This window comes from Varanus komodoensis, unplaced genomic scaffold, assembly GCF_004798865.1.
Source record: "Varanus komodoensis strain SLA01 unplaced genomic scaffold, ASM479886v1 scaffold12, whole genome shotgun sequence".
NCBI classification, from domain to species: Eukaryota; Metazoa; Chordata; class Lepidosauria; order Squamata; family Varanidae; genus Varanus; species Varanus komodoensis.
The window spans coordinates 21,874,680-21,900,287 of record NW_025335349.1 but is presented as its reverse complement, the minus strand read 5'-3'; the positions used below and the strand labels follow the sequence as shown (position 1 = coordinate 21,900,287).

At 42.0% G+C, this 25,608-nt stretch overlaps 1 protein-coding gene across 1 annotated transcript; it reads left to right on the top strand.

Moving 5' to 3' along the window:
- The first annotated feature begins 3,504 nt into the window (after positions 1 to 3,504).
- TNFRSF11B (TNF receptor superfamily member 11b) lies at positions 3,505 to 23,463 on the top strand. The gene is made up of 5 exons (XM_044422186.1): positions 3,505 to 3,684; positions 10,641 to 11,010; positions 19,338 to 19,535; positions 20,195 to 20,419; positions 21,058 to 23,463. The coding sequence occupies exons 1-5, from the start codon at positions 3,655 to 3,657 to the stop codon at positions 21,444 to 21,446; spliced, it is 1,212 nt and encodes a 403-aa protein (XP_044278121.1). The 5' UTR covers positions 3,505 to 3,654; the 3' UTR covers positions 21,447 to 23,463.
- Positions 23,464 to 25,608: the final 2,145 nt, after the last annotated feature.

Below are 25,608 nucleotides of genomic sequence, written 5' to 3'. Positions count from 1 at the left end.
TTGTTTTGGGGAAATGCAGTCACCACAGCCACCACCTGAGAGAGGAGAACAGCATGGGGAGGAAGGTGGCCATGCATCTTACTTTACAGGGGACAATTCTCTATTTGAAGGGCTGTAAGAGGACAGTTAATTTGAAGAGGTCTCCTTTTTAAAAGGCTGACCAATCCCATAGGAAGGAGGAGCAGGGCTTTCAAGACACTCATCAACAGTCAACACCTGGATAGCAGACCAAGCACACATGCAGATCACCTAGTCATAGTCTTTTCCACTAGGGTGAGATGTAAGGAAAAAGGCTATAACTGGGCGGAACAGCCCCTGCTTTGGTCTCTGGTTCAATCATGGGGAACTCCAGGCAAGGGCTGGAAAACACTCCAGACAGAGCATCTTTGCCAGTCAGGTATATCTTTCTTTGCTAGGGACAGATTGAAGTAAAAACAGTGAGAGGAAAGGAGGACAGGTCCACACACTGGAACAACTCACCCTACGACTAAGCTACACAGTGTGGACTATGAAACAACCCCAAGTGCTCCTGGCAGACACTTGGCCCCGCTGGGCTCTATGTCCCCCAGTTCCTCCTTGACCCTTCTGAAATCATCCTAGAGGACTCCATGACAGGACACATCTTGTCTCCTCTCCCTTTGTCAATTCTGAGTGCAGGAATGTGGAAAAGCATGAGCTAGACCAGGTACAGGAGCATAAAGATTTGGCAACTCAGACTCCCTTTAAAAACTGGGGTGGGTTGACAGGGCTAATTGGGATTCTTTTTTTTTTTTTTTTTGTAGGAGCATATGCAGATACATATGTCTATTTCTTAGTAAAGAAAAGAAAAAAAATAACCAGCCTGTCAACAGTCCATTTTGCAAGGAAGCTGAGCTCTGACAGCTAGCAGTCAACATTCTGTGCTCCTGAAACTGGGATGGTTCCCATTTTCTCACATTCCTGAACTCCCAAAGCTCAGGAAAGGATAGTAAAAAGAGAAATGCAGGACACTGGGGAGTGTTAGTTCCAGCAAAAAGGAAAACGAAATAAAAATAAAATTAAAATTAAAAAGAGGATCTTCATGTGAAACGGATGAACTAGTGGCCACGTTCTTTCCTTAGTAAAGATCACTTAGGCTTTGCTTTTCCTTGACAGCTCTCCTTTTGACAGCTGTCAGAGAAACACAAAGTAGAAAGAACCCTATTTGCAGCTGCAGCTTGACATTGCCCAAGGTAAAGTTCCCATTCTGGATCTTTGACAGTGTGAACTTCTGTATTTGCACAAGTCCAATTAAAAATAAAATAAAATATTTGCAGATCTTTGGGGTACATTTTTAAGGGTGGTGAACTAGACAGAGCTCTCATTGTGTGGCTTGGGTTTTTGTTGCTGTAGCCAAGTGGGTCACTCACCACTTCCCTTAACCCTGGTGCCAGTTGCCAGGATAGGATGAAGACAACACACTGTGGGTACAAGAATCTCTAGTACAAACCATGGTTTGTCAAAGTGGCCCATTGCCCTTAAAAATCCACCCTTAAAAAATCCACCCTGCATGGGTTCACATGACATGACAAACTGTCAAGGCTTGTCACCAATAATGGGTTGTCATGTTGTGTGTATCCAGTCAATGGCACATGAGCAAAAGAGTTAGGAAGCCATTTCTCCATGCAAACCGTACTGGTCTCCTCTGTCACCCAAAAGGATCACAGAATTGGATACAATGTATAATTCCACCCTTGCTGGGGTAACGATGCCCATATGCACCCTCTCTCTCTCTCCCACTCCCCTTCTTGTGAATGGCTATTTCAGTCAATGAAGCAGAATTTCTGGGTGGTACAACACAAAGCAGAGATCTCTCTCTGGGTCCAGGTACAACACCTGCCATAGAGTCATCCTGTAGCCTTGTTGTTGCAATGACTTTATCCATGATGTGAATGTGATTTTTCAGCCTGTGTTACAATCGTACTAGCAAGCCAAAAACTGGATTGGCAACTCTTTCCGGTGCCAAGGAGGGCTGGCTCATGGCTTTGCCCCCAACATTCATGCATCAGGAGCTGTCTGCTTTTAAAACAGATACTCTTTAATCATTGAATGCTTGGTTACAATTTCCAATTTATTTAAGTGGTACACCTGTTGATGTGTTTATCCAGCTTACAAAATAAATCCACATACATTTTTAAAAAGTTGCAAAACTGCTCTGGAGATTTGCCAAGAAAAGGTTTGTTGATTATATGATGGGTATTTTTTGTATTTTTGTATTTAGTGGTAATTTATTATGTTCTATTGTATTGCAATGCATTTTATTGTGTTGTAAGCCGCCCCGAGGCTTTGGCAAGGGGCGGCATAGAAATGTTATTATAATAATAATAATAATAATAATAATAATAATAATAATATCTGCCAGTTACCACCAGCATTTTACATGCTCAGCTGAAGCATGCTGAAAATCCATGGGACATTTTCAGATCATGCCTTGGGACAGATAATTGTACATTTGTTTGATGGTCGATCAAATCAGTTAATCAAGTCATCTTCACCATAAAAAAAAAGATTTCTTAAAATTTTTATTTTAACTTTATCAGTACAGTATTTTAGCCTCACTTCCACATCTGTGAACTGGGAAGGTGAATTGCTTACCTTATAGGGATGGACACAATATAGCTGTCAAATACATTAATACAATATACTGGTAGGTGATACACTCAAGAACCAGTATTTGCGGTGGTTATAGTGTTTGACTGGGGGCCTGGGAGATCTGAGTTTTAGTGCCCACTCAGCCATGAAGCCCACTTGGTGCCTCTAAGCTAGCCACTCACTTTCAGCCTAACCTACTGTGCAGGGCTACTGTTGTGAGAATACAATAGAGCTATGTAAATTGCAGTGGTTTTCTCACCAGAGGGAAAAGGCAGGATATTAAATGCAACGTGAAGAGGAGGATGAAGAAGATGATTTTGCAAGTTTAACAAACCCTGTATTAAATGATAAACCTTGCAGTATTTTGAATTGGATCAAGAGATAAACTGCAAAGAAAATTTTTAATGTATTTAAAATATGTATATTTTATTTTAATTTTACTGCAGCTCCTATTTTGAGCCTCAAAAGCCAAAATAAATAAAAAAGTCATTAAAGGAAGAAGGAAAGAAGGAAGGAAGTAAAGGCACTAGCAGCCACTTTGAGGAAGACTGAGTTCCAGCAAGGTATTTTTAAAACTTTGTCTCTATAACAACCAGGACTTTGAATAATTCCTCCTTGATGTCCTGGAGGTGAGTCTTTTAAACTCCCCCTCTTCGCCCAGAAAAAGGGTGGACAGTAGCACAGCAGAGGCGGTGTCTGGCAGACAGTAATTAGTTAACTCATTGCTGTGCCCGGATCCTGACACACCCTCCCAACCTCCCCCCCGCCCCCCCCCCAGCAGCCTGTGGTTAAATAGTGCTGAAAGAAATTGCATGAAATCATCTGCAGGTTCCTTTTTCTGAAAGAAAAAAAGTCAGAAAGAAATTGATGGTGGGGAGGGAAAGAGCATTGAGAGCTGAGCCGAGGTTTCCTGTTGCTTGGGGGCCGCAGGCATATATAAAGAGGTACTTTTAATGTGCTGGGCCAGTGTTTGCGAACTGCTAAGAGAGTGGAGAGCTGCCTGGACTGGCTGCCCAGATCCCTGAGGGTTTTAAAGCGACCACAATGAACAAGTTCCTGTGCTGCACGCTTGTGGTAAGTCCTTGCCCAGAGACTGCCGGTGGCTTTGGAACTAGCCGAGGCAGGGAGCTGGGAGAGCCTGCCAGCCGGGCTTTTCCTCCTCAGGTCTTTTTAGGAAGGTGGCGTTGGGCAAAGGAGAACGCACCCCTGGCGTCAGGCGCTGGGGGAAGGAGCGAATATGCCACCTTTACAAGGTAGAGGAATGCTCTAAGCCTCGTAGTTCCAGCCGCCCTTACGCTGATGCTACTGCTACCTTGGCGAATGGGATTGCTTGTTTAATGCTATCAGGACAATCTATGGGGAGGAAGGCGAAGAAGGGACAGGAGCAAACCGGTGGGCTGAATTAGATTAGGAATTCAGGATGCTGCTTCATACAAAATCCGTCTATCTAGCCTAATCTTGTCAACACAGCACAAAAACACAGTAGGTTTTGGGCGAGAGCTTCTTCATGCAGAGACTGCTCTTCCACTCAGCTAAGGCTGTTCTCATTCAGGTCACAAACAGCCCGAATTTGGCATTTATGTGTCTTCAGCGAACGTGCAAGGTTGCTTTATGGAGTCAGTTTGGAAGTCCATCTTATCCCTGTACTGTGCGCTCTGCTGCACAGGGTCTTCGTTGGAGGTTCTTCTGAGCCTTTCCACCTGTGATCCCTTCAATAGAAGATGCAGAGCCTGAACCTCAGACCCTCTGCTGGACCATTGGTTCCTCTTGGTGTATGGGAGCACAGTCCAAATCTTAGTGCACATTCTATGCCTGGGAGGAAAAAGTTTCCCTCACTTGTTCCCATGGTATGTGTAGAGTTAGTTTCCTGTGATGCTGAACAAATGAACATATTCTGCTCCAACGTAGCTCCAATGAGTTGTGGTACATTCATGTCTGCATCACCAAAATCCATGAATGTAAGTTTTGAATTTTCCTGCCTCTGCTTCTGTAATTGTTCTCTCCCTCACTCCGACTTAACTTTGGGAATCCATTCATTTGACGCATGCCCCACCCTTGAGGCTAGGGAAAGCTGCAAATCAAACTCTGCAAATAACACTTAAAACCTGCTCCAGAATCCATGGCAGAGAATTGTTTGTCTTGTGATATCTGATGTTATCCTGGATGTCATCTATTCAATATACTCTCAGTGTCTTTCATCTTGGGGAAAAGAGGAGGAAAGTCTGATCAAACAACAGTGAATGTTCCTTTTGTCTGTCAACTTCATTTTCATCTTCACATTTGTTGCATTGTGTATATGGTAAATTAACAAAGTCACTTCTATAGTTAGAGTCCAACAATGGAAATCTTTTTTTTCTGTTCTGCTTTTAGATAAGTGGTATCTTTTTTTTAAAAAAGGGGACTTAGTCCACTGGGAAGTTATCCAGCACGAACTCCCTTTTACCATGTGGAATGTGAAGGAGAACTTTCCAGTGGACTGTGCCTTGTTAAGTATCTGTATGCACACAGCAGCTGTGAACATTGTACAAGGTGGAAATGATCCAGCCAAAGTTTAAAACATTTTAATATGCCACTGGTTGCCATGTGCTATTTAAGCATGCATGTCCCCAATTTTTACTGGATCGTGACTGTTATGCACATTTATTTATTTATTTAAATTTCTTATATACTGTGATTATTATAAAATCTCAGGACAGTTTACATAAAAAGCCAAAATACAAATAAAGATTAAAACCATATTACAACCATAAAACAGTTAAAGGGGTGCAAAGGTCCTACTCTTGGGCAAGCTTCAATAACATGAACAGGAGCTGTTCAGAGGCACAATTGTATATTTGCTCACCCTGTATGACAACCCCTACAGATAATCTGTCAATGAGTTGCCCGCCAGCCTCAGCTTGACAGGAATCATGTGATAATTGGCCCTGTCAGACCCTCTAATCTTCATCTTCTTGGTTTGAGAATGAATGCTTGTCATGTCTGTTCGTTAGAAAGAAAGAAAGAAAGAAAGAAAGAAAGAAAGAAAGAAAGAAAGAAAGAAAGAAAGCAAGCAAGCAAGCAAGCAAGCAAGCAAGAGAAGGAAAAGTAGGAGGACATTTGCTAGGAATTAGTGGATCTCTGAATGGCTTCTCACCTTGCTGCAGCCTTTTCCTTCAGGTGCTTTGGACTGGTGGCTTCCACAGGTTGTGGATCATGGTGTCGCAGTCCAGCACACCTTGAGGGAGATTGGTTGAGGAAGACTGCTCTGTTCAGTTACAGATGACCAGCCACAAAAGCCATGTGCGATGCATTGCTTATATTGCAGGACACAAGCTGGTTTAAAATAGCTGCGTTGACAGTATCTGGACTCCCTCTAAGGGTCATAAAGTCTGTCTTTGCTGGCTTTTCCTTCTTAGCAGAAGAATTGTGCACAGGGTTGTTCTAGTTCTTTTCAGCTCTGCATCAACTCTTCAGCATACTAGGAAGGAATAGCCAGTCACTAGAAGAGAAAAAGAAGGCCACCTCTCAAAAGTGTATTGAACTGGCAGTTCTGGGGCCTCACTACTAGTTTTTATGTTACTTGGTGATTCCATCTAAATTTTTCAGAGCCAGTGAGGATTAGCAGCTAGCATGTTGGACTAAGTGTGCAGAGACCCATGTTCGAATCCCCTGTCATCTATGAGGTGTATTGCATAATTTTGGGCCGGTCACCATTTCTCAATCTCACCTATTACAGGGTTCCTGTGTGGCTAATATAGGATTGGGTATCATGCACATTATTCTCAGCTCCTTTGAGAAAGGGAAGGCCAAACATGTCATCAATAAATCACCTCCTCTCTTTCTGATGCTCAGACTATAAGTGCCTTCTTTATGTAGCCCACATGGCATCACTTCCACACCAGAGTGAGCTATCAGGATGTGCTTGAGGAACCCAAGGTTGGCAGAAATTCCCCAAAACTTCATGTGCGTGTAACTTAGGCTGGGGAATGCCAGAAGTTGCAGTGCTTTTTCTCTCTAAATATGCATATGTAGGAATAAGGTTGTGTCCTGAGTGTCGACCACTTCGAATTCTGATGCAAAGACACAAGACAAGATGTGGTGTGCAAATTTATAGTTGTTAGAAAAGCTGAAAGACTTGACTATCTGCCATCCTCTTTGCTCTTCCTGCACTCTAACTAAAGAAGCACTAAGGAGTTCAAAGCTGAAGTGGAAGGGCTTTGTAAAATATGAAATGATCTCCCTGGGAATCACAGCAACAGCTAGTGGATGCAACACCGAGAATCAAAAAAGCAATGCTAGGTGTATAAGAGTATTCAGATATGTTAGGAATTAGCTACAGTTGACACTGACTGTATTCAGACATGATAACTGACACTCAAGGACTGAGTGTGGGTTATCTCTGGGTTGTTGCTGAAACACGGGTCTTTGTGTTGTATGGTCCCAGCCATGCTAAAAAGCATTTTAACCATGAACAACCCATGATGGTAACCCATGCTTTTTGTTGGGTCATGCACTGTGGGTTGTTGGCCATCATTTGTTACCCTAGTTGAGTTCAGACAACATGATGATTGATGCTTCAGTGACAGTCCACACTCAACCCGTACTTGCTTTGAGTATGCATTATCATGCTGTGTGAACCCAGTTAGCATGGGACATTTAAACTCTCTCATCCATAAAGTAGTTGAATTTAGAGTACTGGGCTGTATGTGCCCAATCCTACAAATGGTTGCTCAGTAAAAAGTTGCACCATATTTAATAGGACATATCCACAGATGCGCATGCATCAGACTGGAGCCTTGGGCTGGTTCACACTTGGTACCTAACACTCTCCTCTCTGCAAATTTATGCTTAGGGAATCTTTAGGGCAGCCTTCCCCAACCTGGTGACCAACCCACTGCTGCCCTGGTGTGTTGGACTGCAATACCCAACAAGAACGGCCAGGAATGATGGAGCTTGCAGTCTAACACACCAGGTTGGTCACCAGCTCCCAAAAATTCAATCCACATTGGGTCTTCAATGAACAGGTTGTGTCCTCACCAGGCTGTTTTGCTTCTTCCCTTTATATATGTTTCCCTAAAGATTTATGATACTTCTGTAATCCTCAGGATTCCCCTAAGCTTGCTGACACCTTCCTCTTATGAATGGATACTGCTGATTTGACTACCTAAGTTGCAGCATTCATACCTGAACTTCAGAAATACAGGGAAGGAATAAGAATAAAAAAACATGAGGACACGAGGACTGTCATGCTGGATCAGATCAAGCATCCCTCTAGTCCAGCATTCTGTTCACACAGAGGCCAGCCAGCTGCACAAGCAGGACTTGAGTGCAACACACCTTCCTGCCCATGATCCCCGGCAGCTGGTACATAGGCATGCTTTATCTGGAGATAACATATCGCCGTTAGGACTAGTAGCCATGGATGAATAGGCTTCTCACCCATGAATTTATTGAGTCTCCTTTGAAAGCCATCCAGCTGGATGGCCCATCTACTACAACTTGTGGAAGTGAATTCCATAGTTTAACTATTTGCTGTGTGAAGAACGTCTTCCTTTTAACTGTCTGAATTTTCTGCAATTCAGCTTCATGCAATGACCCCACTGGATTCTTCTATTAGACAATAGGAGACATTGTCTCCCTATGCAGTTTCTCCACACCATGCATAATTTTATACACTTCTTTTAAATGTCTCCCTTTCCTCATCCTTTATTGAAGCAAACAATTCCAAACATTGCAACCTTTCCTTATGGGAGAGTTGCTCCAGTCCCTTCATCATTTTAGTTGCCCCTTTCCCAATGCTGCAATATTCTTTTCAGGTGCAATGAACTGTGTGCACCATGTAAGTGTAGTCACACTATAAATTTTTATAAGCACAATTTCTTATAGTAATAAACTCAGCATTACCCAGTGAAATTGATTAGTGGTTAGAGGTTCAGGAGTGGCAAGTGAAATCCCCTTCTTCACACAAAGTATAATTTTTGCTATAGGAATAGGACTAATCTAGATGGCTCCATAAAGGACTCACCACATTAAAAGAGGATTTGCTGAACTTGGGCTAGTTCCGGTTTCTAGCTCCGAAATCTCCGGTTTCAGGAGCAGTAGGTCTTCAGATTCTGGTGATAAACAAGGGAGTGGAGGAGGACCACAACCATCAGACCATGCTGGTGAGCTCCTACTAGCTGGCTACTACTTGAAAGAGAGTAATAGTCCAAATGGATTTTGACCCAAAGGTAATTAAGAGACATTTATGTGATGGTGAAAAGTGAGCAGCAAATGTAAAGATTTGACTTGGCAGAGACTTTCAAAGGAAAACTAGACTCTGGGATGTGTTTGACATTCCAAACACTGGGTGCTTTATCTGTTTCAGTGAATTCAAACATTCTTCTGTGGTCTGCATGAAAACCCCAAAGCCAAAGCATATAATCAGACCTTCGAAGGCTGAAAAACGAGTTTCTTTACTTCCACAAGACTGTGCTTGAAGGGAAAACATGCTTGAAGGAATCTGGGCAGCCTTTTTGCAGTTGTTATCTAGTTTGCATGGGTTTCATGAGGTGGGGCATGGCAGGGCAGAGTACAAATGGCATTTGGTTTCTGTTTCAAGATTGGTGGGGTAAATATGTGTCCAGATTTTAAAGGAAATTAAAATGATGCAAATTCTCTTTCAAAATCATCTTCCAACTAGAGAAAGAAAGGGTGACTAAAATCTCTATTTGAACCTGGGATGTTTGGTAAAGCACAGTACTTTAAGATTAGCTAGATACTTGCAGAACGTCTGCAATCCTGCAGTACAGGACTGTTCTCCATACTGAAAAATGGTGTTAAAGGCGATATGTGTGGATGATCAATGGTACATTTTGAAGGACACAGGCTCACCAAGTTTCCATAACAATGCCAAGGACAGTCGGAATATCAAGGCAGATGCGTTGATCCAAATCAACAAATCAGTTCTTGCCATTTTCCTTTCCATTGGGAGCAGGTCTTTTGCAACGTCCTTATGAGCCACTCCAGATCAAGGCATCCCCAGCATACTTCACATTACAATCCCAGCTAGCAGGAGGCTTTCCACCAAGCTCAGAAGGTACAAGCAATAAGGGGGATAAGTGGTGGTGAATGGATCAGCATCCTTGCTGAAAAGGGCAGGTGCTGCATCCCAATGAGGATTAGTTCCACTACACACCTGGGGATGGATGAAGGCTATAGGAAGGGCATTTCAAATTCAGTTGTTGTGGTCCCCCTACCCAAATGTTTGTTGCCAATTTGTCCCCTGAAGATCTAATCCACTTTCATCATGGATCTAGGGCTCTGCAGACATGGTTCCATCCACAGCTGGCCAAATCAGACACCATTTCACTTACTGGAGGATGCCAAAATTTGCCATCTTGGATGGCAGAGTGGCAACTTTTTGTCTCTTCTCTTTTTTTCTGAAAAATCCCATGAAAAAATATGTGGCAAAGCTATAAAGAAAATGGTGGCCAGGCCATGAAGAATTTCTTTTCTGTTGTGGCCTGGTCACCATTTTCTTTTCCAGTGATTATTCTGGTCCTTGTATATGGCCTCACTTGCAGAAAAATGTCAAGAGTAAAGTTGCTTGGGACTTGTGATCTTCTGGGGAAGAAAGGAAGCAGTGGTTGACCATCAGTGAAAGAGCCTCTTGCAGTCCCCATTTGTGGAAGAGCAAGAGGAAAGAAGCCCTACTGCCAGCTTTCAAAAGGAAGCCACAAGTTTCCTCCCTCTATGGAATTTTACCATCTTCCATCTTGCTCAGGAGTAGAAGATGCTCTGCTGGCCCCCCACAAGGATTGCAAATTAATTTGGGTGAAGCTTGATTGTTGCAAGGATAAAATGTAGAGAAGGAGGAGGATGACCATGTGAGCTGCCTTGGTGTCTTTGCAAAAAGAAAAGTTTGGATATAAATGTATAAAGGTAATAATAAAATAATAACACATCTGCCTTTACTGTGGTGTTGCAAAAAAGGAAGGAAGGAAGAAAGGGAGAAGAGAAGGAAGGAGGGAAGAAGAACCTCAAAAATTGTATTTTCTCTTTCCTGTTAGTTGCTCGACATGTCTGTGAAGTGGACCGTCCAGGCAGTTATTGTGCCAAAGTACCTTCATTATGACCCAGTCGTCTCCCGCCAGCTGCTGTGCGACCAGTGCCCTCCTGGAACCTACGTCAAGCAGCACTGCACAGCTTCCTCAAAGACCGTGTGTGCTCCCTGCCCGGAGCAATACTATGCAGATGACTGGAACAGTCAGGATGAGTGCCAGTATTGCAATGCAGTGTGCCATGAGCTGCAGTATGAGAAAGTCGGATGCAGCCGCACCAGGAACCGTGTCTGTGAGTGCACTGAGGGACGGTACCTGGAACTAGAATTCTGCTTGAAGCACACAGCTTGCCCGCTTGGCTTTGGTGTGGTTCGGCCAGGTAGGTGTCTGCTTTCAAGAGTTGGGCTGATTAACCTGGGCAGTAAATAGCCACTTGCTTGTTCTCCTTGGTAGGTAAGATTTTTTCCAGAAGACAAGGCCAGGAAACAAAGGACAATGGTGAATCCTGCTATGTTTCCCCCTACTTTAGCTCATCAATATGCCGCAGCTTAATAACATCATATATCAGGAATACAGGCTAGTACATGTCATTGTGGTGTGATGGATAGTGATTTTGTGTTGGAAGAGGAAGTCCTTGGTTCAGTTCCCAGCTTAGCTATGAAGCTCATCAAATGATCTCAGGCCAATCACCATCTTTCTGCCTAACCTCATGGGGTTGTTGCAAGGGAGGTATGCGAACAAGCTCTGTGAAAGCTGCCCTACACTTGTGTCAGAGCCCAGCATGCTCATAAGTAAGCAAGTTGGTAAGCCAGCTTTGGAGGAATGGGATGTTGCCTAAGATGGACAGGGAGACAGTTCACAGAACGGTGGGACAAAGCAGAAGTCCAAAGAAGCACCTGCTGAAAGATTGCTCTACTTGAGGGACCAAGCCTGGAACAATAGAATTCCAGGCAAGGCCACCTTGGCTGCTCAGGTTTCACAGTCAGCCTGGATTGACCCAAAGCCATAGCACTGTTTCTGGCAGGGGTGGGGTGGTGCTGCAGGTCTCCCTGCCTGAGAGCAGTCCAAGGGGGCCTTGGTGGCCCTGCCACCAAAATGCTTGGTTTGAGACCCTGATGCCTCACAGCTCCTTGGGATAATGCAGTAGGTTTTGCTGTGGAAGCTCTTTTGGAGTCATTTTTGTAAGGCTCATTAAAGCTGGTCCATACAAACTGTTGCAGCCCACCAAGCCAAATGGATCCCGCCTGGGCCAGTATCAAGGGTCAGTATGGTGGGGCAGCTGCAAAGATCCCATTCCCCAAGAGGGGCTTGCTGACAAGAAGCCCCCATACTTGTTCCTCCTTTTCACCATTGCAACGAAGAACCAATGTAACCCAGTGGTTAAATCTTCAGAGTGAAACTCGGGATGTCTGAATTCTAGTCTCCATTTGGCCATGAAGCTCACTGGGTGCTTTGGGCCAGCCACTAACTCTGAACATAACCTACCTCATAGGGTTGTTGTGAGGATGAAATGGCCAGGAGGACTATGTAAGCTCCCTTGGGTTCCTAGCAGGAGAAAAGGTAGGATGCAAATATAATAAATAGAAAAGGAGAAAACATCACCCATTTGTCTGTCTCTCACTTCGGCCCAGACTATGAAGTGGGTGTGTTGCTGAGAAAGACAAGCAGATGCCTCATTCTGCTTTCTCACTGGCCTCTGCTTACAAGCAAGCACATGGCAGCAATGCTGAGGCAAAAGGTGAGGATCCACAGCAGTGGGGGGAAAGACGGTTCTCTGAAGGAGGCACCTCCTGTGGGTGAAGGGCGAAGGGCCCCAGAACCCTGGAACCAGCTCTAAACTGCATGACCCTGGCGTGTTTTCATGCAGTCACCTTGCAGAGGGCTTAGTAAACTTCCCCTTTATGCCACTTGCTTGGAACTGACAAACTAGCCGTGCTGCAAGGAAAGTTTCGGAAAGAAATGTGCCCCGATGGAATTGATGGATAGCAAATTTATTGCGATGCTTGTGAAAAACAGGCTGCCATCCTCCAAATATCTCCCTGAACTGTCGCCAAAAGGAATGCAGCTCACAGTGGCAAAACATTCCGCTTTTACTGTAATGGGTCATTTAATGGCAGCTGCAAATTGCATTCTAATGAGAAACATGATGGATCGACTCTCTTTCACAGGGACATTATCTGGGATGTAGTATTTATGGGTTATAAAACTAATAACATTTTTCATGGGGAGGAATGCTGCTTCAAGGCTTCATGTGTCTTGGCAAACAGTCCAAGTGTTAACTGATATAGCACCCAGAGAGTAATTATAACAATATTAGTGTAATAGCAGAAGTCGCCGCAATTGTGTGGCAATAAGTAAATTACCACTGTCACAAATGGATCCTCATATAGAATAGCTACCATTTTTATATATATTCTAAGCAGCCAACAGGTCCCTTGCAGAGAAGATGGCAATATCTTGTATTATTAGGCAGAATAAAGACTGAATGTAGAAATGTATTTTTAAAAAGAGAGAGTGGTGCGGAAAGGAAAGAACTCGTGTGTTCTTCCATGACAAAAAATTAAATGAAGGATCCAAAGTGGCAATTCCTTTCAGACACACAAGCTGGCCAGAATTTCCCTGCATGTTCTCAAGATCTAATCCTAAGGGCTGGGAAACCTTCTGGAATAAATGTTGTTCTGGGGACCGAGAGCTGCATGAGGAAAGACACAGAGAGGAAGTCCTATTGTCCTAGCATGATGCTGGATTTAACCCTAATTCTAAAGAACACATTTTAAGAAATAAAAATTCTGGTCTAGAAGCAATGATAAAAACTTGCATCATCTCACAAAAGACCAGTTTGTTAGGCAGGTTGAGAAATGAAAAGGATTCTTCTTAGAAGTTGCTGATATTTGTTAGATTTCTTAAGGCACAATTCTATTTGTGTTTAGACCTACCTGCCCCAAGAATGCCCTTTTAGATACTTCTCTAAAAAACACAAATGGAAAAAAAGACCCCAGGAGACTTGAAAGAATTAAAAGATACAAAATGTAAAGAAGGTAAAACAATTATCCATCAAAATACAATACAGTAAGACCACTAAAATACAAGTAGCAACCATTAACAGTTCAGCCATCAAATGCCTGGAAAAACAGCCTCAGGAGTTAAACAGCCTTACGATGCGAAGTAAAATTTTCTCCCACCCCAATACCCAAAAACCAAAATTTAGAAAAAACAGCTAGCATGTTAAGTGCTTTCTTATATTGCCAGAGGTATGAGCCTTCTTGTGACTTGTTTTTTAAAGAACAATAAAATACACTAGTAAACTACATTTCAGATATGAATTATTATTTTTGACAGCACAACATTCTAAAATAGGATATAGAAAAATATTGACATTTATGTATTTAGTAGTGCATTTCTGATCATGCTTTTCTCCAAATTCGTTCAGACAATCCTCCCATCCGTGGACTGGAGGACTGCAAAAAGTCCTGTGCTTGCTAGTTCTCAGAAGCAGATTGACTAGTTAACAGTTTGCTACTCTGACCAATCCATTGGCCAGTCTATTGGCCAATCCATTAATGAATTATTGTTATTGTTATTATTATTTGGTGCTCTATGGCTCCTGATAAGCAATCCTGACCTGCAAGAATCTCTCAAATCATAATATGTCAGTTTGGACAATAACACCAAACAAAACTTTCATCAGACCAGGAGGTCACGCATTAAGCTGGGCACATGAAAGCTGGACAGAAGGAGCAGATGAGAGCAAGGCTCATTCATGATAGTTGGTAGCAGGGGCAGAGAGCCTTTCTTTCACTGAGGGCTATTCCCTTGAGGGTCATGTGTCCGGGTTGCATCTTGGTGGAAGGTCGGATTAAGATCAGCAGCAGACAGGGAAGGTCAAAAAGCAGATAAAGCCACCCTGTTCTAGAAGAACATAAGAAAAGCTCAAATAAAAGATTAGAACTAAGGTTCACACAGTGGCCAACCTGCTGCCCATGAGACACCTGTAAGCAGGATGTGAGGGCAGCAGCTTGAGGGCAAGAGAAGGGATCTTGTGTTCTCTTGTGATCACCCTCCTTCCTCTTTCTTTTCTTTTCTTTTCTTTTCTTTTCTTTTCTTTTCTTTTCTTTTCTTTTCTTTCTGACAGCATCATCCTCTCTTCCATTTTCCTGTCTACACAGAGAAGTGCTGGTAGGAGGATTAAACATACAATCCTATGCCCATTTAGACAGAAAAAAGGCTGACAAATTCCAGCATTCCCTAGCCAATGTGTCTAAACATAGAATTGCCCCCTAACTGCTCTTGCTAGAAGTCTGAACAGATGGCTTGAAGAAAGGCTTTTGAAAAGTTTGTGCAAGCCAAGGCTCATATTTGGCCCTAGGGCTGAAGGGCACACACCTTCAGAATAAATCCAAAATCACACGGTTGGATTTAGACAGTGACTGGGTTCACAGGACACAACTTTTATAAGTTACAGTAGGCTAGCATGTTGTGTGAACGTACAAAGGATTTGTCAGAGTAGCTTAAATCTGAGTTTGAAGCCATTCTGGTCACTGTGTGAACAGAATGCTGAATTATAGATGGACCTTGGTCTGATCCTACAGAGCTATTATTATGTTCTATATATGAGAAGATATATACACTAATGACTGCTTGTCAGTAACATATATACAACAAATAGCATTTCACAGAATCACAGAATCATAGAATAGTAGAGTTGGAAGGGGCCATGAAGGCCATCGGGTTCAACCCCTTGCTGTTGCAGGACACCAGGTTACACCATCCCACTCAGAGGGGTGTCATGTTTCTATTTGAAGGTCTCTAATGTGGAAGATTCCACCACCTCTCTAGATGGCTGGTTCCACTGTCATATTGCTCTGACAGTGAGAAAGCTTTTCCTGATAGCTGGCCTGAATCTGGGTTGTCACAACTTGAGCTGATTATTTCATACACTCTGGGATGAGCAAGAATGGTCTGATCTGCCTTTTTGAGACAGTCTTTGAGGTACTGATACAGTAATTTCATGTCCTCCTTCAGTCTTCTCAAGGCTGAACTCGCCCTGTTCTCAGGGTCTCCTCAGTGGTTCTAAACCCTGGATCGTTTTTGTTGCCCTCCTCCTTCTAGTTTTTCTGTATCTTTCTTAAATCTTGGTGCCCAGAAATGAACACAGTTTTCTAGATGAGGTCTGACTAGTAAGGAGTATAGAGGAACTACTACTACTTGTGATTTGAAAGTAATACTTCTGTCAATGCATCCCAAAATAGCGTTTGCCCTTTTGGTGGCTGCATCACATTGTTGGCTCATGTTTAGCCTACTGCCCACAATTACTCCAAGATCTTTTTCTTTTTCAGTTATGGTGAGCCATGTATTCCCCATCTTGTATCAATGCATTTGGTTTCTTTTTCTAGGTGGAGAACTTGGCACTTGTCCTTATTGAATTTCATTCTGTTGCTTTGAGCCCAGTGTTCAAGTTTATCAAGATTGCCCTGGATCTTCATTCAGCCTTTTAGGGTGTTTGCTATTCCGCCCAGTTTTGTATCATCTGCAAATCTGATTATCTTTCCTTGTACTTCCTCATCTAAATAGTTAATGAAGATGTTGAAGAGCACTGGACCCAGGACTGAACCCTGTGGCACCCCAGTAATTACTCCATCCAATTTGAGAAGGTGCCATTGATGAACACTCTTTGTGTCTGATTTAGCAGCCAATTTTGGATTCACCTAATAGTTTTTCCATCTAGTCCAGTTCTTGCTAATTTGCTTATCAGAATGTCATGAGGCACTATGTCAAAAGCTTTGCTAAAGTCTAGATAGATTATGCCCACAGATACATTATTCCCTTTGTCCATTTGGGAGGTTACCCAGTCAAAAATGAGATTAAATTAGTCTGACAAGATTTATTTTTGACAGCTCCACGCTGGCTTCTATTAATCACTGCATTTACTTATTTATTTGTTTTTCAGTGCAGTTTAAACTCAGGTACCGTCACTCTTTTAGTAAAAAGAGATCAACAACAACCATCTTCCTGTCCAAGTTCCTAAAAATGCATAATCCACGCACAGCATCTGCCATGTTAAATTGCTTTACTACATCAGTTTAATCAAATATGCATTCTATAGAATTAGATTTTTTAATTAAACATTGGCATTGCACCTTGGGGAATTCTGCAATAATCCTGCCAACCAAAAGAGGTTCAATAAATAATCGCTGTGTTGCATTCCTGAGCTACAGCTTCCCTTTTAAATATTTGGAAACTCACTTATTGTATTCAGCAGCACAATTTGCACAAACAACAGTACTTTTGTACTCTAGTCAGATCTCTATCAACTCAATACAAGCATACACATAAAGGCAGAAATATACAAAGTGTCAGCTTGATTGGAGAAAAAACACAACACACCTATTTAGATTCGAGGACTGTTTTATACCAAAAAGGGAAGCTGTTCGGGAGAGGCTTAAATCAATCCTGTCAAATTTGTAGCCCCAAACCCATCTGCTGGATGGCGGCACTGAAGTAAAGACCACCATGTGCTTCGTAAACATCTTTTATGACTGGGTTTATGAAGCACCCAGCAGAACACAGCACATGGCCATAGGGTGCTCACTAATGCCCAGCATTCACATATGCCAGCTGAATTTTAGTAATTATTATTTTAGTTTTAAGAGATGTGGCCCATGTCAGCACAGTGCAGAATGCAGTGATGAGGAGTCTTGCTGCTCAAGTGCTAACTTATTGAATCTCTGAATCATAGAATAGCAGAGTTCAAAGGGGCAGAGGGCCATCAGATCCAACCTCCTGCTCAGTGCAGGACTCCCAGTTAAACCATCCCTCTCAAATGGCTGTCCAGTTGCATCATGAACACTGTTAAGGTGAGAAAGCACAGCCTTCCTAGCCAGGAAGTTCTTCCTGGCATTCAGCTGAACCTTGCTTGCTAAAACTTGAGCCCATTATTCTGTGTCCTGCACTCTGGGATGATCAAGAAGAGATCCTGTCCTTCTTGATGACAGCCTTTCAAATACTTGCAGAGTGCTATCATATCTTTCTCAGTGCTCTCTTCTAGAGGCCCAACATGCCTGGTTCTTTCAATCTCTTCCCCTAGGACCTTGTTTCCAGTCCCCAGATCATCCTTGTTGCCCTCTTCTGATCCCTTTCCAGAATCTCTGCATCTTTCTTAAATTTCTTTATCATTAAACCAGAATAGAAGAAAACCTCCTCAATTAAAAGGAGCACTATAGGATGGCCTCCTGCCAATCCATCAAACAGAGGACTGTATAAAAGAGAACACATGGCCACCATGCTATCTGGGTTGCTATCTCTAGTTTATGGAATGTGAGTATAAGAAGCCTGATTTAAAGGAACAAATTTTGTTGAGCTATCTAAATAACTGACTTCAGCAATTCTTTTGAAAGTGGGAAACTTCCTTGAAAGTTTGAAAACTTTGTTTATGACATCATCTACAGGCTAGGCTATCTCTGCTGCAGGTCTGTGAGGACCCTCAGCAAAGTGCCTTTCGTGTGTCTTTCTGCTGCTCCATTCCACCATTCCCTGACAGCAGGGTTGTGACTGCAAGCTGCCATTTTCAATTTCCCATCATGCTCTGGCATCTCTAATGTGGTCTTGTGCAAAACTGAAATGTTGGACACCACTATATGTGTGTATTTCATGTTCTTTTCTCAAAGTGGCCTGAAGTGTTGAATGCTTTGGTTCTTTGTAAGAAATATAAATTCTTTATATTTTTATATAATATATAAAGTTATAATATAAAATTTACTGGATTATTGTTTATATCCCCTCTGTTTATTAACTTTTATTAATCATTAACTTTATATATTTAGTTTGTTTTATTATTATCCATTGTTTTATCATCATTAATGTTATTGATATTATTGTCTTATTGTATTGGTGTATTTTATTCTTTGATTCTATGCAAGCTGCCCAGAGAGCCTATGGCTAATTGAAAGGCATATAAATCAAGTAACTACAGAAATATAACATGGCAGTTTATAGCCCGCTTCATGTGGAGAACCCAGGACAGTACCAGTCCTTGAGACCCCAGTGGGTGACCGATACTGAAGCCTGGCTGATCTAGCAGGATTAAACATCTTATAGGAAGTAATATTTTGCAGCCTTGGCATTAGTGGGACTTTCTATTGCCTTTGTTCAGATCTTTTCAAGTAGATTCTGTTTTGCTGGTTACTTTGTTTTGCCTCCTCATCAGCAGCCCTTCATATTTGAATAGTGTGATCCTTATTCATGGTATTTTTCCTGATTTGCCTATCTGTACTTCCATGTGAATCTTTCACATTGCTTGTTTCTTTTCTGAATGCCCTCCATGTGAAAAACAGTCAGACGTGCTAATGTGCTGTATGCAGTTAGGTTTTATTTTGTTTTTTTAACAAGAGGGATCTTTCAAATAATTCAATCGCCAGCCTACATTCTGAAAGTGACAGTGGGCCATGTACCATGTGACATTTCTGAGTGTGTGCTGGACTTGCAAAGTAAAAGAGCCGAGATTTAAAATGTTAACCAACAAAACTGTGCTAAGTCAAGAGCATTTCCCTTTAAAAGAAAACCTTTGGGAAATAAAGAAACCAGACACTTGTCAGATTGCTTTCAGTTCAGTCCTTGAGGTTGTCTTTCACCAGACAGGAAATCCCTGAAGTGCTGAGCACCAAGTGTTTGCCAAGCATTTTTATTAGGTTTTGGTTTGTTTCCCTAAAGGTACCCCTGAAAGTGACACAGTTTGTGAGAGTTGCCCAGAAGGCTATTTCTCCAATGAAACGTCACCCAAAGCAGTCTGCCAAAAACACACCAACTGCAGTGTGCTAGGTCTCAAAATGGTGCGGAAGGGAGACGCCAGGCGGGACAACGTGTGCCAGGAGGAAAGAAGCGGCAAGTTGGATCAGCGGTGTGAAATTGGTAGGTGTGAGTTAAAAGTGAAATATCTTGTTTCTATTACTGAGTTTGGACTCCACGCTGAGAATGGCTTGAAGCTGACAGATACAAAAGGAAGAACTTCACAATACATATAATACATGCTGGTTGAAATGCTTGGGGCGAGGTGTGTGTGTGTGTTCAGTCTTTATTTCAAACTGACTGGATATCTTGTCCACACCTGCTGAACTTACATGCAGATCAAAACACAGCTGTTCGCACCTCTCCTCTTGTTGCAATGCATTTCTTGGATCAAAAAAGATATCAGAATGCATATAGAAACAAGTATTTCTTACTTATTGGATGAAGGACATATTGTGAAAATACACAGAGAAATGCATATTTGCTGAGAAAATGCATTAACACGGAAGTTACATCCAGAATGTATTTTAATAAACTCACAGATGAATGTAGAAAGGGAATGGAACAGATTTATGAGTGAACATATACAATGAACCCAGCATGGAAACTGACCAATCTACCTATCCCTACATTTGACACAGATTATAGAATTTCGTCTCCCATGAGTGGGCAGTTGTCACAAGCCACCAGCTCTTCCTGAATACATGCAAGCGCAATAATTCATGATTGTTCAAAAGAGCAAACTGATGTTGATGGTATTGATATGCCTATTCCTGTTTTAGATGTAACCTTGTGTGAGGAAGCATTCTTCAGATTCGGTGTACCTACAAAGCTCTCACCCAATTGGCTGGAGACACTAAAGGACAGTCTACCCGGTGTAAAGGTTGATATGGAAACCACAGAAAGCATTAAGCGAAGGCACAGTCCCCAGGAACAGATATTTCAGCTACTGAAATTATGGAAGCAGCAGAACAAGGACCACAAGATGGTCAAGAACATTATGCAAGGTAAGATTGCATATAGCAGGAAAGTGGGGTGATTCATGCCTGGATAGGTAATGTCATTTTTTTTCAGGCAGTTGACTAGGCGATTCATGTGATTGTTATGATGGGCAGATTATTCCAATAGGGTATAATCAGCCACTGTGCTGCTAAAATGACTTCATGAAGTGCATTCTACTCATATCACCCTGGCCATTCTTGTTCTAACTGTACACAGAGAACATCTGAAATTGTGAGAATATGTGACTCCCTCAACATGGGTATGCAGTGGGCCTGAGTGGCTTTCAGAATGTAATGGATACTGACTCCTAAATGGATTTGTGTTTTGAAGGTGAGGAGGTAGGAGCTCAGCACATATATGGGTCAGGCAGGACAATGGGAAACACGGAGATGCTTTAGTAATAAAGACACTGGAGTGATTCCTGTGCTACAAAACTAAACTCTACCATCGTGGCCCTTTCCAAGGAACTATGGAATTTAAAGTTCCCAACTTTTCTTTGATTGATTTCAGCTGGTAGGGCAGATCTACTTAAGATTGCAAGAAATGCCTAACTTAAAGAAGTGGGGAGCTAAATAAGTCCCTTTTGCTTTCTAACTTTGACAAATGAAAATAAACAAGCACGTCTTTTTTTTATCTTTTGTAGGTATTGAACATTGTGAAAACAGTGTCTTAAAACATGTTGGCCTTCTCAATATCACCTTTGCACAGCTCAATGTCTTGATGGAAAATTTACCAGGAAAGAAAGTTGGGAAAGAAGAAGTAGAACGTATTCTGAGGATCTGCAAATCCACAGAACAGATTTTTAAGGTCCTCAACTTGTGGAGAATAAAAAACGCAGACCAAGACACCATCAGGGGCCTGATGTATGGGCTGAAGCATTTGAAAACATACCATTTCCCCAAGATGACAATCCAAGGCCTCCGAAAAGTAGTCAGATTCCTCCACAGCCTAACAATGCAAAAAATATACCAGAAGCTTTTCTTAGAAATGCTAGGAAACCAGATCCATTTGGTAAAAGTGAGACGTGGGTAGTTTTCAGCTATCTGATCTTTCATTTGCCACTTGCTGCTAGCAATAATGATTTGATCTGGGGAGGAAAATGTTTTCCTGGATTATACTTATTTATATTTATGTGTCTGACTGGGGTGGCGCAAAGCTATCTTAGACCTTTTTTTTATTGTTGTTATAACACTAAGATCCTAATTTGGAATCTTCATACCCCCAATCTATCCATGTGGATATGCAGAGAAATAACAGCCCAGGCTTGCTATTTATGTTCACTGAGCTCTAGAATGTTGTATATATTTATTAACTTAAATGGCAGCAGTTTGAGATTCAGGGTGGAAACTGATGACAAGTGTCCACTGGTAAAACCATCCCATATGTGGAACCTGCGACAGAAGCTCCAGGGTATCGTTTTATAGAGAAGACAAGGTCCAGTTGCTCTTTGACCCATTCCCCCATCTTGGTTCAAATTATTCCTCAGGGCCATCTGCATCTCTAGTTATTACTTATGAGACACAGGCCAGGATCCAGATCAGTGTTGGAGGCTGCTCAATTCACGCACAAGAGTTTTAAGCACTCCCTTCAGACAGCAGCCCTTCATGCATCCCTGTCCAAAAACTCCTTCCTGGGCACAGAAGACAATCCCCATAAGTAATGAAAGAGTCCTACTGGATAACTAGACCAGTAATTCACAAGCAAGCCATGGAATCCATAGCCCCTTTTATTCCAGTTCCATCCTGCATCTCCTGCCAATCTGTTTGTTCAGTGAGAGAGGAAGAAAAATATCCAATAACATTCATGTTATCAACCACAAGTAACATCTTATAAATGTCTACCATGGTTCCCTCATGGAAATATCATGAAGGTCAGGGAAGGGGAGAGCCCATGACAGAACTGCCAGAGTCTAAGCCCTGCTAGACTTGAACTGGGTTTTTCTTGACTTTCTTTAATCCCGTCACATGGTTGGTAAAATAACCAAACCAACTCCAGGGAGGGTATAGCTCCATCCTTCTTCTGGGACCATGTCCACAAGTCCGAAAGCCTCCCTGATCGACCCAAAGACACACCTGAAAGTAGCCTCGTTTTGGCCTTTATCACCCATGGAGCACCATCAGCAGGACAGTCATGGTGGTAAAGTTGCATCCACTAGCCAAGTGAGCACCTCTGCAGTGGACCAGGCCCCCCGCCCAGGGAGGCAGAGGTTTGCCACATGCAATGGCTGATGGACATCCTCCTGGAGACCAAACAGTGGCATGCTATGTCACCCCTTTCTAGCATTAAGAGTCTTCAAGATATGAAGAACTGGCAAAAATGTCAAAGAAAATTTTTGTCCCACCTCCATGCAGTAGTGGAATTGCTTTGTGCTCAGCCATGGCAGGCTTAAACCTCAATCCTCCAAAGAAATTGCAACCCATGCTCTTGAAAAATGCATATATTTATATTTGTTGCTTTGTTTTGCAAAGTGAGTTTGAAGGTCTTCAAGAGTTGGTCTTCAAATCATGCTGTGAAATTTCACCCTTTCGCCATTTATTGACAGCTTGCCCCTCTCTAGTGAAATCTCAAATGGGTGCTGGATATAACTATGATGAGCTCAGTTCAGCAGCTGGGAGAATGTAACGCTTAATTTTTTGCATGAACTTTTGGCTGACTTTTGATGTTGATAGAACAAGCATGTGGGAAGCTTTTGTCGGTTTCCACCCTCATCTTGAAAGGAAAAGAATGTACACTGTTTATTTTCAAGCTAAAAAGGATGAGGAGATGTATTATAAGCCTCACATATGTGACATTTCATAATAGATCCTTCCTTCATTCTTCTGTGGAATTTTCAAGATTGTTTCTTTGAATTGTCTGTATAGTTTGTGTTAACTGCTGGATGCAATTTCCTGACTTAGCCATTTTTTAAATTAAAAAGTTACATGGTGGGAGTATTTCATTAACAAGCTGTAGATGAAATATTGTTTTAGAACATGAATGTACCGTATTTAAACAATGGGTTTTCAAGTTGGATTTTGATTATGTTTTATAAAGCTATTACATTTTTTCACTTACTATCTCAGTTTGTTTCTTTGGTCATGGTCCTCAGAGTACACAAAAGCTTTATGCAAGCATGTAGAAGTCTAATTTTAAGCAGAGCGGGCATGGCCTGATTTTCCCATGCTGTGTGGGGAGTTGGGAAGAGAACCTGTAATCATGATTCTCAACGTGTTTTTACAATTCTGTGCCTGGAAACCTTGCATGATCAGGTCTTCCAATCATTGGGAAGTGAACTGGGTTACAAACTCCTTCCTGTTCAACCTGGGAAGGTCAAACATGTAAGGGCCATACAAGACTAAAGTTGCAAACATAGTCAGCTGAAATATGCTGGATCTGAGCTTTGTTTGACCAAGTCCAATGCTGGGCTGGATCCAGATTTAGAGATGCTTAGACTAAACTCATTGAAACCAATAAGACTTAACTTGTCTGACTGATTTCAGGTTGTCTATTCTAAGTGTTGATCAGATCTCTGTTAATGGAACCATATAATGCCCAGCTGCTGGGGGTTTTTGTCAGGCAGTTGGCAAGCTGAACCTAGAGACCAATACATACAATACTTGTATTCTTTTCATGAGTTGCCCTGTTTAGATCAAAAACATTTTCAGACACAGACAAAAGTACCTATCCAGCTTCATGGAACTGATTCAAAAACTTCCTTCAGTGTTCTCATTTAAGGTTTTCTCCAAACTGATGCAATGATTTATTGGGTGCAGAAAAAAATGCAATCAATATTCTTCCCTGCAGTCTTAAAACAGGAGTTACCCAAAAGTCTCTCTCTTTGTATGTGTGAACGCACATGTACATATGCTATAGATGCCTTTCACTCTAACATCACTCTGAGATTATATAAAATGTTAGCGACATTCCCTGGACTGCTTCAAAAGTAGTGATAAACCTGGATTGACATCATTTAGATGGGTCTGAACTGCAGGCTGTAGGTCCTAACTGTTTCCCATGTCCTCTTCCCTCCTCCAATCATCATGTGTGAACAAAATATAGAAAGCTTTCATGTGAAAACTAACAACAGTTCCCTGTGACTGTAGCTTGCATTAGCTATAGTTAGTTATCAAACCAGGATATCACATCATGGTTTGATCATAGTTTGTTAGGTCAAACAAAAAACATGCATGGGTGATACTGATCTTTGAAAATCTTGACTAGATAACTGTCTGTTCTTGAGGGTGAAAAGGTTTGAAAGAATGTTCTCAGAATCCTTACCATTGCTTCACATATGATTTATATTAAAAATGGAATTGTGGTATTTATGACTGTGTGTTTAGGTAAGTATCTTTGCAATTTAAAATTGCCCCCTACAATTGTAATTTCTTATTTAAACCAGTACATGAAATAAGACTGAATGGGATGGATCCAGGTTTAGTCAAACTTAAAGCAGAACCATTGAAATCAATGGAGCTTAACAATGAATAACTGAAGTTCCTTTAATTTCAGTAGGTCTACTCTAAGTCTCTCTAAATCTTGATCCCACTCAATATGCATCCAAAAGATTTTCCCTTGTAAATAAAACAATAGGATTTGTTTTCCCGTAGTACAAATAAGGCATCACCTTCCTAGTGGTAAAGAATATGAAGGCAGAACTACACCTTACCTCTCAGCAAACCTGTGTTTCCACTTCTATGCTTCTTCTGTACTGCTAAAGCAGGTGTGAGACAAGACACTTACAAAAGAAAATACACAGGAGTGATGAAGAACTGCCAAACTTCTTCCACAGCTACCAAGGTTTTCCCATAAAGGCCTAGTCTTCATATAGCTGTTTTCCCTCCAGGCAAAACCAGCATGGCTTAATTCCAACCTGGAAAGCATTTGTCTTATGCAATCTTGGAGCTTTTTCTTTCCAATGTTATGAAAGCAACACAGAGCTGGGGGAACCACACGTCTCCTTCTGTAGTGGTGGTGATCAATTAAGCCATGAAGAGAAGAAAGAATGAACTAGGGGTGGCCATGTGACTGACTTCATTGAGCTTAGTCCTCTGTTTAATGGACCAACCAGGGGAATACCTGCTGCTTGGATGCAAGCAGTGCAGTGTTCCTTTTGCCAGCAGGATTCTCTCCTCCCAGGACTTCTTTTATGGTAGAAGCCACTGGCATCAACAAGACCTGCTGGCAGTCAGTTGCTGCCCCTCAGGGATATGGGACC

Coding starts and splice junctions, on each gene's coding strand:
- TNFRSF11B (XM_044422186.1), top strand. CDS start 3,655: ATGAACAAGTTCCTGTGCTGCACGCTTGTG. Junction 11,011..19,337: donor CTTTGGTGTGGTTCGGCCAG/GTAGGTGTCTGC, acceptor GTTTCCCTAAAG/GTACCCCTGAAAGTGACACA. Junction 20,420..21,057: donor GGTCAAGAACATTATGCAAG/GTAAGATTGCAT, acceptor TATCTTTTGTAG/GTATTGAACATTGTGAAAAC.